The sequence below is a fragment of the Glandiceps talaboti genome, chromosome 23 (genome assembly GCF_964340395.1).
Source record: "Glandiceps talaboti chromosome 23, keGlaTala1.1, whole genome shotgun sequence".
NCBI classification, from domain to species: domain Eukaryota; kingdom Metazoa; phylum Hemichordata; class Enteropneusta; family Spengelidae; genus Glandiceps; species Glandiceps talaboti.
In genome coordinates, this window is record NC_135571.1 from 10835218 (window position 1) to 10849982 (window position 14765).

Below are 14765 nucleotides of genomic sequence, written 5' to 3' on the forward strand. Positions count from 1 at the left end.
GCCCCCTATGTAAGTCAGTAAATGTACACGGCATCAGTGACAAAACTAATCTTGCTTTATTTGCAAAGACATACTCATGTTTAGTTTGTTGTCTACATTGATGTCAATAACTGAGTAGTCAACATACTGAGTTATAAAACCTTTACATAGGTAACAGACTATGAGAAGTGAATTCTATTGATAGATTGATAGATAACAACTGATATATAGAAGGTTTTGTAATATTTTCAGTAAATATTTTCAGAGCGGTGTTTGACATGTACAAAACATATTTTATATGTACATTTCATTTATTAAATGTTCTCTATCACACAAAGCTAATATCAGTGTTTATCTCATAATTTCCTGTCATTTTAAGATGTATGGGGAAGTGTATGTGTGTGTCAGGATGAATGTATGTATGTGTACGTGTATATGTATGTATGTATGTACGTACGTACGTGTATGCACGTAATGGATGTATGTGTGTGTATGTATGTATGTATGTATGTATAAATTAATGTATGTTTGTTTGTTTGCTGGATGCATTTAAGTGCATGTGTACTAGTCATTTTTGGTACAACTTAAGTTCAAATAGTGTTTACTGTAAAACGTACAAGTGTCGTTGTGTAAATGGAGATATATGAATCCTTTTAACCTCCATGGTGTATGTATACCTCAGTCATTTTGAACTAGCGCCCTCCAAGGCAAAACATTCTGTTGTACAATGCCAAGACTGATTCTCTAGGCTAGATTATTTTACCTTTGTCCACAAAATTGGAAAAACTTAAAATCAATTAATGAATTACAACTGATTTATGTTCACATAGTCACTTAGGGCTCTGTTATTATATGTGGGATTCTACATAAACAGACATTTCATTATATACAAATAAATCAACTAAACTATATTCATGCATGTATGTACACACACACACACACACACATATATATATATATACACACATATACTCACACACATATACATACATACATACATACATATATACATACACATACATACACACACACATACATACACACACACATACATACATACATACATACATACACACACATATACATACAAACACATACATACATACATACATACATACACACATACATACATACATACATACATACATACATACATACATACATACAAACACATACATACATACGTACGTACGTACACATACACACACACACACATACATACATACATACATACGTACATACATACGTACATACACACATACACACATACATACATATATACATACATACATACATACATACAAACACATACATACATACATACAAACACATACATACATACATACATACATACATACGTACATACACACATACACACACACACACATACATACATACATACATACATACATACATACAAACACATACATACATACATACATACATACATACATACATACATACATACATACATACATACATACATACATACATACATACATACATACATACATACATGATAATTAGAACAACCCAACAATGACTGTAAATATTTCGTCCGGGAATGTTTATTTTATTTCTTTCCATGTTGACATTAAAACAAATATCTAAAGAGTTTTGTCAGACAAAACAGACTAAAAATACTGATGACAACATAAAAATTACATAACTCATAATTTTTACAATACTTCGGAATATTAAAAGAATGAATTACTGAATACAGGGTGTATGGTGCATGACTTACATAAATGCTGCCTTGTCATGCGAGACAGATGTTCCAGGGAAAAAATTGTCACAGCGCCACCTAGAGTTCAACAAACACGACATTCATCAATGTTGAATATTTGATATTTTGGAGAAACAAAACTTTCACATTTCAGAGTTATAAAATTAAAAAAATATAACATATAAATATTTACACAAACTATTTTACACAAAGCCTTACATCGTCTGGAATATTGGCACTATTTTCTTGTCCTGCGTATTGATTCAACCACACTACACCTCATGGTGAGTGAAGTGTCTGGCGTAAAGTTTTCATTTTAAAAGATGTCTGCATTCAGTTCACACTGCTCTCTGATATTAATTTTAATTTTAAATTATTGAAATGATTTAAATCACAAATTGACATCAAATATTTACATGACATATTTCTACATTAATCACTGGATGTACAGGTAAGATTTCATACTTATTTTACACACACAAATGTCACTGGGATGATTACTTGTCATCCCAAAGTTTGTAAATGGTCATAGCAATGCAATGATGGAAGACACTGCCACAAAAACATCAAAATTTTGACAGAAAATTTTCAAATTTTTATTTTATTTCTATAAAATGTTCTCCAAAATATCTAGCGACTGGCATGTAGATGAATTTTTATTGAAAATAATTTGTCAAAATTGGATAAAAATGTGAAATTCTGTCAGGATATTTTGAGTTGGTGTTTGTATGTTTACAACTCTAACACAGTGATGTGGTGTTTGTTAGTCTGTGTTACAGCAATTTTGGTTGTCTTACCTTCACTGATTGCTATGAACCTAGGTTTCTCTATGTCAGAGTGTACAACTACAAACTCTTTCTTCTCTGTTACCATTACAATTCTATGATTGCTATGATCACAAATATAAATATTATTTCTTTTATCAATACAAAGACCAGCTGGACAACTCAGCTTGTGACCAGAACTTTCACTGCCATAATATGAAGATATAAACTTTAGATTTGAATCATAAAATTTTATCCGGTGATTATAACAGTCAGAGACAACAATCTTCTGGTCACTTGTTACAACCACTGAGTGGGGTCTATTAAACTTACCTTCACCTTTCACCTCTGTAACCTTGTCTCCCATTGTTGTGAACTTAATCAGTCTATGTCCAATGTAGTCAGTAGCTAATACATAGTCACCCATCAAAGTTATACCAAATAGATTTTCATTTTTACAAATAATTCTGATTATTTTCTTATTTTCATTTGTCACAATAATTTGTTTATTACCATCATCATATATGAAATATTTATTATCACGGGATACTGCTATGACAAATGGTTTGAAGGGTTTTGAAAATTGATTGTCATATCTTATACTATCAACAAATTGTAAATCACTGTTCAATATCTGAATTCTGTAATTATCGTAGTCTGCAACCAGTAACAAACCAGTTGGAGTCCAGACCAGACCCCATGGATTCTTGAACTCTGTAGGACCTTCACCTTCTTGACCGATGACTTTTACTGACCATTGGCTAGTACCTGTAAAGAGGTAAGACACAAATGTACCACATTTTAATAAACAATATTCACATTTTTTAACAATTTTCTTTTTCAAATATTGAATTCAAAAATTATGGAAACAAAAATGTATTGATTTGGTAATTCATTTAAATCTTTTTAATAAAAAAATTACTTGTTGCTATGGCAACTAAAATCCTTTAAAAGCTGAATAATGAAAATATGCTATTTTTAGGTGAAGAAAAAAATATTTGAAAAAAATTATCCTTAGCATGGAAACTAAGTACCCCCCTCTAAATTTTATACACACTAGTTTCTATGGCAATCAATTGTTACCATGGTAACACCACCTTTTATATTCAAAATAATCATGTTACTTTTTTTGGAGTTCAGGACAAAATGATTCTTTATAAATGACATTTTAGATAGGGATCTTGCTTTTTCAAATTCGTTTGCATACTTTTTTCTTTAAAAATTACATGTTACCATGACAACCAAGGAATACTTTATTTGAAAATGTCATTCTTTAGTACTAACATTTATTACCTAAATACATTGTAAAGTACCAATGAATTATAATGAATTTTTTTCTGTATTTCCAAACTACATAAATACTTTGATTGATAATAAATGTTACCATAGCAACATATTTACAGGAAATGGTGCAAAAATTGATTTTTGTCTGTGATATTTGAAGTATTAGGAATATTTTGTTGTAATTTTGTAAATGGTGAAAAATTAATTAAAGTGACCTTCCAAACTGAAATCATAGTTTCCTTGAGATTTAAAAACATGTGTTTCCATGGTAACAAAGCACTCAATGAATTATAGTTTTAAAATTTTACTAGTTAATACTACAATAGAAGAGATTTCAATATTTGTGGCTTCTATTTTTTATATTCTTATTTTACCTTCCTTGTAATATCTAAGTTAAATATTCATGTATAAACTATTCTATGAAAATTGTCCATTACCATGGCAACCAAATGTTAGAGGAACAGTGGCCTTAGCATTGTATAGGGATATGGTTACAGAGACAGAGTGTTCCAAACTTTGTTTGTTCCACAGAATGACAATGTACATAAGATCTCTTATAAGCCAGATTTACTAATTTCTATAACTCCATTTCAGAGAAGTGCCATGAGTTGATTAAAAATGACTGTTTTGGTTCCGAACTTTTAAGAAATACTGCTAAGGTGAAATCAACCTCACCCTTTTGTTTCCCCATTAGCATAGCATTTCATATTTTTGTATATTCTTCTGAACACCTAGCTATTACAACGATGAGTGGTTGTATTTAAATAAATGTATGTGAAATGATCACAGGTACCATGGAAACACATGTACAAAATCTCTTCAAAAAATGTTTTCTCATGTAACACATGGTGACTTAAATGTATTATGTATTTATTCATTTCAGAAATAGAAGACATTGGTGGACTATATACCTATTATGATGATGTGAGTGGTTTATAAATGTTTATATTATAGTCAAAGAACTGTTACCATGGCAATACCTTTACAAGAATTGTTTCAAAACATTTGTTTTGTCCGTAATGATTGATATATAAAACACTATACCACATGGCAACAATAATATGAATGTCATAGCAAGAGTTTTAGATTTATTTGGTTATTTAGTTATGTATTTATTTATTTATTTATTTATTTATTTATTTATTTATGTATGTGTTTTGTTATTTATGTATGTGTTCATTTATTTATGTATTTATTTTTTGCATATATGTCTGTATTTATTTATTTATTTATTTATTTATTTATTTATTTATTTATGTATTTATTTATTGATTTTAGAAATCCAAGAATTCTCCCTCACCACTCTAAAGAAGACCGGCCAGAATGTGTAAACCAACATCTGTCATGTCAGTGTATAATTCACCACAACCAGTTTTGGAAATATTCACCACAGACCTGTACATGAATAGTGTTTGGGTGTGTTTCTATACTTTGAGATTTACCAAACCAAGAAAGACTACCAGATGTCAACCCATCTCATTGTCCGTTCAGATCACACAGTAAGTTCTGTACAGTGCCATTTGGTACACAAATCAAAACGGTCCTTTTGAGGACCACCACATCCTCCAGAAAGAGATACCATAACACTTTGTGAGGAGTTATAATATTGAAAGGGCAATACTTTCAATACAGTAACAGCCTTAGCTTTAGTGTTTACTACTTTTACTGTAGTAATTTACAGCAAATATTAAACTTACCATCGTCTTTCACTGCAACCTTTTTAAGAAAGTCTTCACTAAGTGTATCAACTACTCCAATTGCCTGCAATAAAACAAGTTATGTAAATTAGTGATGTATCATCAAACATACAAATTCTCTATGGATTCACTCTTGAAAATGAAACCATTCATCTTATGGAAATCTTAGAGACTAAGTTCACCGTTTTCCTTGAATTGAAAAACAATTATATCTACTCTATATAACTCATATTATAATTAACTTACATTACATGTGTTACATTTATATTTGCGATAAATCTTTGTAGAAACCCCAACGATGTGTGTAGGAACAATAATCTATGGTTTTGCTCTGACAGAAGACATTCAATTACATCTAGTAGTAAACTAGTCTGATCTGTATTAGTACATCAGTAATGGAACATAATATATACTTACATCAAGACTCTGTCTAATCTCCTTCAGTTTTGGTAAGATAGCTACAAGAGGAAATAAGAAATCAGATGTTGAATTAATTTATCATAGAATTTTGATGAAAAGATACACACACTGATAGTTACCGTGGTTTCCAACCGGTAGCAAAAACACTATATTGTTAATTTAGTATACCATAGCAATGAATGCTATTTTCAGTTGCCATGGTTATTAGGAATGTGATTTATAATTTTGAAATGTTTATTTTCTTTTTAAAAAATGGATAAATCCATTCAGATTGATGTAATCACATTCAAACTTTTAATTAGTAAAATATTAATGATACATTAATTATGCAAATTAATGATGTAATATGAAAGCCTCGCCAGTTATACTTTATGTGATAGCAAACATATTAAAAGTATATTTACTAGAAAAATATGGTCTATTCTTTGGGTCTTGATTCCAACATTTAGTCATCAAAGTTTTCAGTTCTTCAGGTGCATCATGGGGCACGTCATTCAGATTTGGTCTTTTTCCAGTTAGTATGGCAATTCCCACATGTGCAGTGTTCTGGGCAGCTGTAAATAAAGTATGATATGTATACATGACTAAATATATATGCATGGTTGCGTATTTGTGACTGCCCTTCTACATGTATACATCATATGTTAGTAGAGTATACTGTATGTATACTGTGGGGAACAAAGGCTAGGGTAAAGTGTTTTCCTAGGTGCTTTAGTTGATGTCCCATGAGTCATGATAATTCATTTTCACTATTTACACGGTGTTTATGATCTGTTATACTAGCATACCTTTAAAAGGTTCTTCTCTTGTCAGCACCTCCCACATGACAACACCAAAACTGTAAAATAAGGACAAGAAATTATTATGACATCAGGTAATTTATAATAATTGATTCAATCAAGCAATGGATAGATTTCCTGATATTAATTATCAGTTGCTCATTCCATTGAACTACTAAGTCTTATATTCCTTGTTTCACTGGGGACATCAAATCATCCATTCTTATATCCATCCATCCAGCCACCCATCCATACCATCCATCCTTCATGCATTTACCTATCCATCCAACCTTCCATCAATCCCTCCCTCCCTCCAGCTATCCATCCACTTTTATATCCATCCAACCTTCCATCAATCCATCCCTCCCTCCAGCTATCCATCCACTGTTATATCCATCCAAACTTCAATCCATCTTGCATTTCAACCATATATCCATCAAACATTATTTTGTGTTCTGTAACCCATCCATACGACCCATATAAAGAATTCATATTGAATAAACACATACCTGAACACATCAAACTTCTCAGTGACAATACAGTTGTAATCTTCCAAGTGTTCTGGTGGGATATGTGTAACTGTTCCAGCTCCTCCTGCTGCTGTTGGCTTAGTCTTGGTTGCACCTTTCACTTTGGACAAACCAAAATCTGCTATCTAATAAATAACATGTCTTAGTTATGTAAGACCACCTACAGATGTATATTTGAATATCAAAGAATTCACAGTACATGAAATAGAATATTACTGTCTAGGCACATCACACGATAAAATTAATGAACATGCATTCGATTTCTTGGTTGACAACAATTTACATTAGTTCCACTCTGTGCGCTTCACATACATCATAGTACGATAGGCATGCATGAGAATAAATTGACCTTCTTGTTCTATTATTGACCCCCTAGTATGAGGTAAAATCGCTATTGTAGGTACTCGCGACGAGGATAAGTAGACCATCTTGTTCTATTTTGACCCCCTCATTTGAGGTAAAATGCTACTGCGGGTACTGAGAATTCAGTGTTAGACTCATATAATTTCTACATAGCCAATGTTATGTGTACAAAATAGTGATGATGGCATGAAAGAACTGGTATCATAATTGACATGCATTAATTTGAAATAAACTATTCTGAAAAATAAATCATTTGATAGGTTTTAATTATTGTTGTTATAATAGATCAGTGAGGTCACAATGATGGATAGCCATTATAGGATAATATATTTTCATGGAATTATTGAAACTCTATCTTTGTGTCAACAGTTCTGAGCTATTTTCTAAGCTAAAAATAAAACAACTGTGAACCAAGATGAGTGATGACAATCCCTAAAACTATATAATAGCAAACACTGTCTATGATGGTGGTACTAAAACTATTGAAGATGCAATGACTAGAACAGACCTCTCTGATATATCTCAAGTACTATATATTACACAACCCTGTCCCATTTCACACAGGCATGTGTTTGTCTCTCTACTGGGAAGTGTCGACTCACCTTAATTGTGTCATGTTCATCAATAAGTAAATTTGGAGTTTTCAAATCCATGTGATAAATTTTATATGATCCCATTGTGTGTAGGAAATTCATCCCCTGACTGGTTTCATGAAGGAATTTTGTTCTAAGTGGCCATGAAAGAGGGACTCCTTCTTGTTTTAACAGAGATGACAGAGATCCATGTGCCATATACTCCATGACTAGACCATAATACTTTGGTGTCATACACACTCCATACAGTGGTACTACATTCCGATGATGGACACTGGCAAGTTTTCTAGCCTCTTCCAGGATCAGTTTCTTTTCACTGTAAGAGAATATTTATAAATATTACTAAATGTTTATAGTAGAAACTTTATATAAAAACAAACAACAACCGAAGATATGCAAAGTAGCTCAGTGCTATGGTAGAATGTGTGTGTGTGTGTGTGTGTGTGTGTGATGAGGAAATTTATGTCAATATGTTCAATGGCCCGGCCCATTATCTATGTCATATGAGTACTGCAGGCATCATCAACAACTACCGGTACAAATCCCACAAATATTAATTTAATGTGAAACAGCTGTCATGTAAACATCTAACCTAATATTTTTTCTAATCAATTCTACCGAATCGGACGATACCCATAACTCCAGCTTAGTATCATAAGTGTGTGTGTGTGTGTGTGTGTGTGTGTGTGTTTGTGGATTTGTGTTTGTGTTTGTGGATGTGTGTTTGTGTATGTGTGTATGTGTTTGTTTGTTTGTTTGTGTGTTTGTTTGTGTGTGTTTGTGGATGTGTGTTTGTGTGTGTGTGTTTATTTGTGTATGTGTGTGTGTTTGTGTGTGCACATGTTTGTCATCTTAATGTTCATGATAATGAGTCCAAACTGAGACAGTTTTTTTACACTATAATGTATATTCATATCACATACGTGAAAAAGTTACTGTAACACAGTGATCTCACCTCTCTGTAATGATAGCTTGTACAACAATTTGCTTAACAGCTACCTCCATCTGCCAGTCTTTGTGTGTAGCATGATATACAGCTCCAAAACCACCTGATCCTAGTGGTTCTATTGAATCATAGATCAGTTTATCTTCATCAATTTCTAAAATCTTGTGTGATTCTGCCATGATGTCAACAATTTAATCCTATATAGAAACATACAGGAAAATAATGATTAGATAGTTCGCATCATGTAAGAGGTTGAGAGGTGTAATATTTGTAATGTACACAATATAGATGGCATAGGGTTATATAGACACCTTTGAATGTTCATTTTTAGGGTCAAGCAAATTATTCAAAACATTCTCTCTCTCTCTCTCTCTCTCTCTCTCTCTCTCTCTCTCTCTCTCTCTCTCTCTCTCTCTCTCTCTCTCTCTCTCACTCAAAAAAAAAAGAAAAAAAAAGTGGTTTTTGGTCAAAACTTAAATTCCAAAACTACTGGAAAGATTGGCCTGAAATTTGGTAGGAATTTGGTGGGAACATTCTTAATTAGTGGTTAGTAAATTAAGATTGGTTCAAAACATTCTATCAGTAATATGAAAAAACCTTTAATCCCAAAACTACTCAGCAGATTGGGCTGAAATTTAAAGAGGACGCATCTGGGGTTGTATGGATGAAGAAATATTAAGCATACAATGATCTCATCAGTAATATGCAAATTAGATTTAAAAATTTGAATTTTGGTCGAAAATTTATATCTCAAAAAGTACTTCAATGAGACTGAAACTTGGTGAGATGTTTCTACAAATGTTATTGTGCAGATTTTCTTCAAAACATTTTGACACAATTTGCCCTAGCATCAGTGATCACGCCCTTAGCAACAACCAAATGGCAGTATATTTTGGTCAAATAACATCATCTGGAAGGCAAATGAGTAAACTCTCAAAAAATGTATGCAAATACTGTAGCAACCATGACCACACCCATAGCAACAGCCAATCGGTGGTGTATTTCACAAGGATAACAACAGGGATTAATAGACAAATGAATAAACATTTTAAAAATGTATGCAAATATACCAAGCAACAAGACCACGCCCATAGCAACAGCCAAATGATCACATATAATGCAAAGATAACATCAGGGATTCATAGACAAGTGAACAAACATTCAAAAAATATATGCAGATATGTCTAGCAACATGACCACGCCCATAGCAACAGCCAAATGATTGCATATATTGCAAAGATAACATGGTTAGATGTGTAACTGGATAGTTGATAAGCACATGAACATCTATACCTAGCATGTATCAGAATCTGCATAAACATTTTTAAAAATTGTACAGTTGTACAACGCCATTGGTGCTATTTTTAAGTTCCTCAAACTCAGACTAAAATGTCGCCCCTTATTACCTGGATACACAAATTCCTTAAGTGTCATAGGTCGCTGACTAGCTTATGTTAAGAATACCTAACACAATGCAACTCATTCAGTCTAATATGAATATTTTTGTCATGGTAGGCTGAGAGTCACATGATTCTTATTCAAGTTTTTAAGGCTAGCAGTACCAAGCAGTGAAGAGATAACCACATATGTTACTTGTCTGTGGTATAACAAGCCAGATCTAGTCAAAAACAAACTATAATGACCCTAAAATTACAACATATAGTTCTAATCACATTGAATGAATATAATAAGATTACATGTTAATGCCAAGGTGCACTTCATCTTAACAAACTGTAATATGTCTTCCACCCACAGTCAAATCACAACCATTATTGCCCCAATGGCCATAATTAATACAGGCTGAGCTATACTAATGGGTTGTAACACATATACATACTGTGGAAAATGGATATGATTAATAACTTATTAAAATATATCTGCTATATCAAACTATTTAGAACTTTTAAAATATTAACAAAATTTACCTTCTTAACCCTAACTAAGTAAGTAAGTATTGTGAAATAGTCTACATTGACTGACACCCTGACTAATAGTTTAGAGTATGGCCAACTTGTTTATTTCTGATGTTATTAAGATAAGTTTCCAACTGTGGTGTACCTTTCTCATCTCAAGACGAACATTGTCTAGAAAATGTTTTGTCTTCAAACAGATTCCATAATGGATATATTTAAACTGATTTCACATACAGATTATACCAAAGAACTCACCTCAGTTTTTATGTTTCTCCAACTCAGACTAAAGTGTCGCCCCTCGGTACCTGGATAGGCAAATTCCTTTTTAGTGTCATAGGTCCCTGACTAGCTTTTGTTAAGTATACCTTACCCAAATTAATACAACTCCTACCTGAATCTACTTTGAATATTGTTGTCATGGTCGAGAAAGAATCACATGATTCTTATTCATGTTTCTAAAAATACATTGTTGTAGGTACAAACACATCATTTATGGTTTGTGTAGACATGAAGTAAACTGTGAGGTATTAATGTAAAACTTTAATATTATGTTGTATTTTTCTATGCATCTGTAGAATATTGTTGGGTTTTGGAATTTTTAGTTTGAATATATAGTTATCATTGTGAATAAACTGAACAAAGAGGTTGGCTTATAATAACGGTTTACTTTCCATGATAATTATTGTTAGGTATAATCTGCTTCAAGACAAATATTTAAAAAAAAACAAGTTACTGAAATACATCAAATTTTGCCAGAAAACTTAATTTTTGATATCATTTTGACCTCAATTACAAATATGAATGCCGTAACTATGATTTTATCCTTGACTTTATCTGATAATGGATTTGAATTTTCTTGAGCCAAAGTAAAAGTAAAAGGTAAAGATTCTCACCTGTAAGACCCAGTATAGTATGTTACGGGCAAATGTCAAATGTCAAGGTCATTCACACAATTCAAGTGGTAGTAACTAGCAGTTACATATTCAGTACCGACCATTAAAGAGATGTATATAACAAGTCAGAACTAGTCAAAAACAAACTATAATGACCCTAAAATTACAACATATAGTTCTAATCACATTGTATGAATATAAAAAGATTACATGTTAATGCCAAGGTGCACTTTATCTTAACAAACTGTAATATGTCTTCCACTCACAATCAAACCACAACCATTATTGCCCCAATGGCCATAATACAGGATGAGCTATACTAATGGGTGATAACACATATACATACTGTGGAAAATGGATATGATTAATAACTTAAAATGTGCCTGCTATATCAAACTATTTTAGAAACTTTGAAAATATTAATGAAATTTACCTTGAGTTCTTAACCCTAACTAAGTAAGTATTGTGAAATATATCTAAATCTACATTGACTGACACCCTGACCAATAGTATAGAGTCTGGCCAACTTGTTTATATTTCTGATGTTATGAATATAAACCTGAGTATCCCCCTGTGGTGTACCTTTCTCATCTCAAGATGAACATTATCTAGAAAAAACGCTATGTTCAAACAGATTCCATAATGGATATATTTAAACTGATTTCACATACAGGTTATAGTAAAGAACTCACCTTAGTTTTTAAGTTTCTCCAACTCAGACTAAAGCGTCGCCCCTTGGTACCTGGATAGACAAATTCCTTTTTAGTGTCATAGGTCCCTGACTAGCTTTTGTTAAGAATACCTTATACAATACAACTCCTACCTCAGATCTACTTTGAATATTGTTGTCATGGTAGAGTAAGAGTCACATGATTTTTATTTGTGGTTTGTAGGCTGATCTACACCGACTAATGGGTGGTAACACTTATACAAACTTTGGCGTATGTATATGATTAATAACTTAAAATATGTCTGCTGTATCAAACTATTTAGAACTTTGAAAATATTAACACAATTTACCTTCTTAACCCTAACTCAGTAACCAAGTATTGTGAAATTTATCTAAATCTACATTGTCCACCAACCTGACCAATAGTATATAGTATGGCCAACTTGTTTATTTCTGATGTTATGAATATAAACCTGAGTATCCTCCTGTGGTGTACCTTTCACATCTCAAGACGAACATTGTCTAGAAAATGTTTTGTCTTCAAACAGATTCCATAATGGATATATTTAAACTGATTTCACATACAGATTATACCAAAGAACTCACCTCAGTTTTTATGTTTCTCCAACTCAGACTAAAGTGTCGCCCCTCGGTACTTGGATAGGCAAATTCCTTTTTAGTGTCATAGGTCCCTGACTAGCTTTTGTTAAGAATACCTTACACAATACAACTCCTACCCGGATCTACTTTAAATATTCTTGTCACGGTCGAGAAAAAGTCACATGATTCTTATTCATGTTTCTAAAAATACATTGTTGTGGGTACAAACACATCATTTATGGTTTGTGTAGACATGAAGTAAACTGTGAGGTATTAATGTAAAACTTTAATATTATTATGTTGTATTTGTTCTATGCATCTGTAGAATATTGTTGGGTTTTGGAATTTTTAGTTTGAATATAAAGTTATCACTGTGAATAAACTGAACAAAGAGGTTGGCTTATAATAACGGTTTACTTTCCATGATAATTATTGTTAGGTATAATCTGCTTCAAGACAAATATTTAAAAAAAAACAAGTTACTGAAATACATCAAATTTTGCCAGAAAACTTAATTTTTGATATCATTTTGACCTCAATTACAAAAATGAATGCCTTGACTATGATTTTATCCTTGACTTTATCTGATAATGGATTTGAATTTTCTTGAGCCAAAGTAAAAGTAAAAGGTAAAGATTCTCACGTGTAAGACCCAATATAGTATGTTAAGGTAAAGATTCTCACGTGTAAGACCCAGTATAGTATGTTAAGGTAAAGATTCTCACGTGTAAGACCCAGTATAGTATGTTAAGGTAAAGATTCTCACGTGTAAGACCCAGTATAGTATGTTAAGGTAAAGATTCTCACGTGTAAGACCCAGTATAGTATGTTAAGGGCAAATGTCAAATGTCATCTGCATTCACAAAATTCAAGTGGTAGTAACTAGCAGTTACATATTCAGTACCGACCATTAAAGAGATGTATATAACAAGCCAGAACTAGTCAAAAACAAACTATAACGACCCTAAAATTAAAATTACAACATAGTTCTAATCACATTGTATGAATATAATAAGATTACATGTTAATGCCAAGGTGCACTTCATCTTAACAAACTGTAATATGTGTTCCACTCACAATCAAAAAACAACCATTATTGCCCCAATGGCCATAATACAGGCTGATCAAGCTAGACTAATGGGTGGTAACACATATACATACTGTGGAAAATGGATATGATTAATAACTTAAAATATGTCTGCTATATCAAACTATTTAGAAACTTTGAAAATATTAATGAAATTTACCTTCTGAACCCTAACTAAGTAAGTATTGTGAAATATATCTAAATCTACATTGACTGACACCCTGACCAATAGTGTAGAGTCTGGCCAACTTGTTTATATTTCTGATGTTATGAATATATAAAACTGAGTATCCCCCTGTGGTGTACCTTTCCCGTTCCAAGATGAATATTGTCTAGAAAAAAAACGTCTTCAAACAGATTCCATAATGGATATATTTAAACTGATTTCACATACAGATTATACCAAAGAACTCACCTCAGTTTTTATGTTTCTGCAACTCAGACTAAAGTGTTGACGTCGCCTCTCAGTACTTGAATAGACAAATTCCTTAAGTGTCATTAGGTCCCTGACTAGCTTTTGT

At 32.2% G+C, this 14765-nt stretch overlaps 1 protein-coding gene across 5 annotated transcripts; it reads right to left on the minus strand.

The window, feature by feature from the left end:
- Positions 1 to 1544: 1544 nt before the first annotated feature.
- Positions 1545 to 14751, minus strand: LOC144452975 (ankyrin repeat and protein kinase domain-containing protein 1-like). 5 transcript variants are annotated; one of them, XM_078144219.1, is made up of 10 exons: positions 13164 to 13209; positions 12580 to 12629; positions 9091 to 9278; positions 8145 to 8451; positions 7159 to 7304; positions 6659 to 6708; positions 6275 to 6424; positions 5868 to 5908; positions 5451 to 5514; positions 1545 to 3237 (listed from the first exon to the last, which is right to left on the minus strand). In XM_078144219.1, exons 3-10 carry the CDS (start codon positions 9258 to 9260, stop codon positions 2438 to 2440), a joined length of 1728 nt encoding a protein of 575 aa, XP_078000345.1. In that variant the 5' UTR covers positions 9261 to 9278; positions 12580 to 12629; positions 13164 to 13209; the 3' UTR covers positions 1545 to 2437. The 5 variants fall into 5 exon arrangements, with proteins under 5 accessions (XP_078000345.1, XP_078000346.1, XP_078000344.1 ...); XM_078144220.1 differs by lacking the exons at positions 12580 to 12629; positions 13164 to 13209 and adding an exon at positions 14660 to 14751; XM_078144218.1 differs by lacking the exon at positions 13164 to 13209 and having other exon boundaries at positions 12580 to 12690.
- Positions 14752 to 14765: the final 14 nt, after the last annotated feature.

What these genes read in the sequence shown, in the direction of transcription:
- LOC144452975 (XM_078144220.1), bottom strand. Translation starts at nt 9,260, where the DNA reads ATGGCAGAATCACACAAGATTTTAGAAATTGATGAAGATAAACTGATC. An exon ending in AAGAGAAGAACCTTTTAAAG is followed by an intron (nt 6,425 to 6,658) that starts GTATGCTAGTAT and finishes CTTTATTTACAG; the next exon opens with CTGCCCAGAACACTGCACAT. An exon ending in GGTTGCAGTGAAAGACGATG is followed by an intron (nt 3,238 to 5,450) that starts GTAAGTTTAATA and finishes ACCTCTTTACAG; the next exon opens with GTACTAGCCAATGGTCAGTA.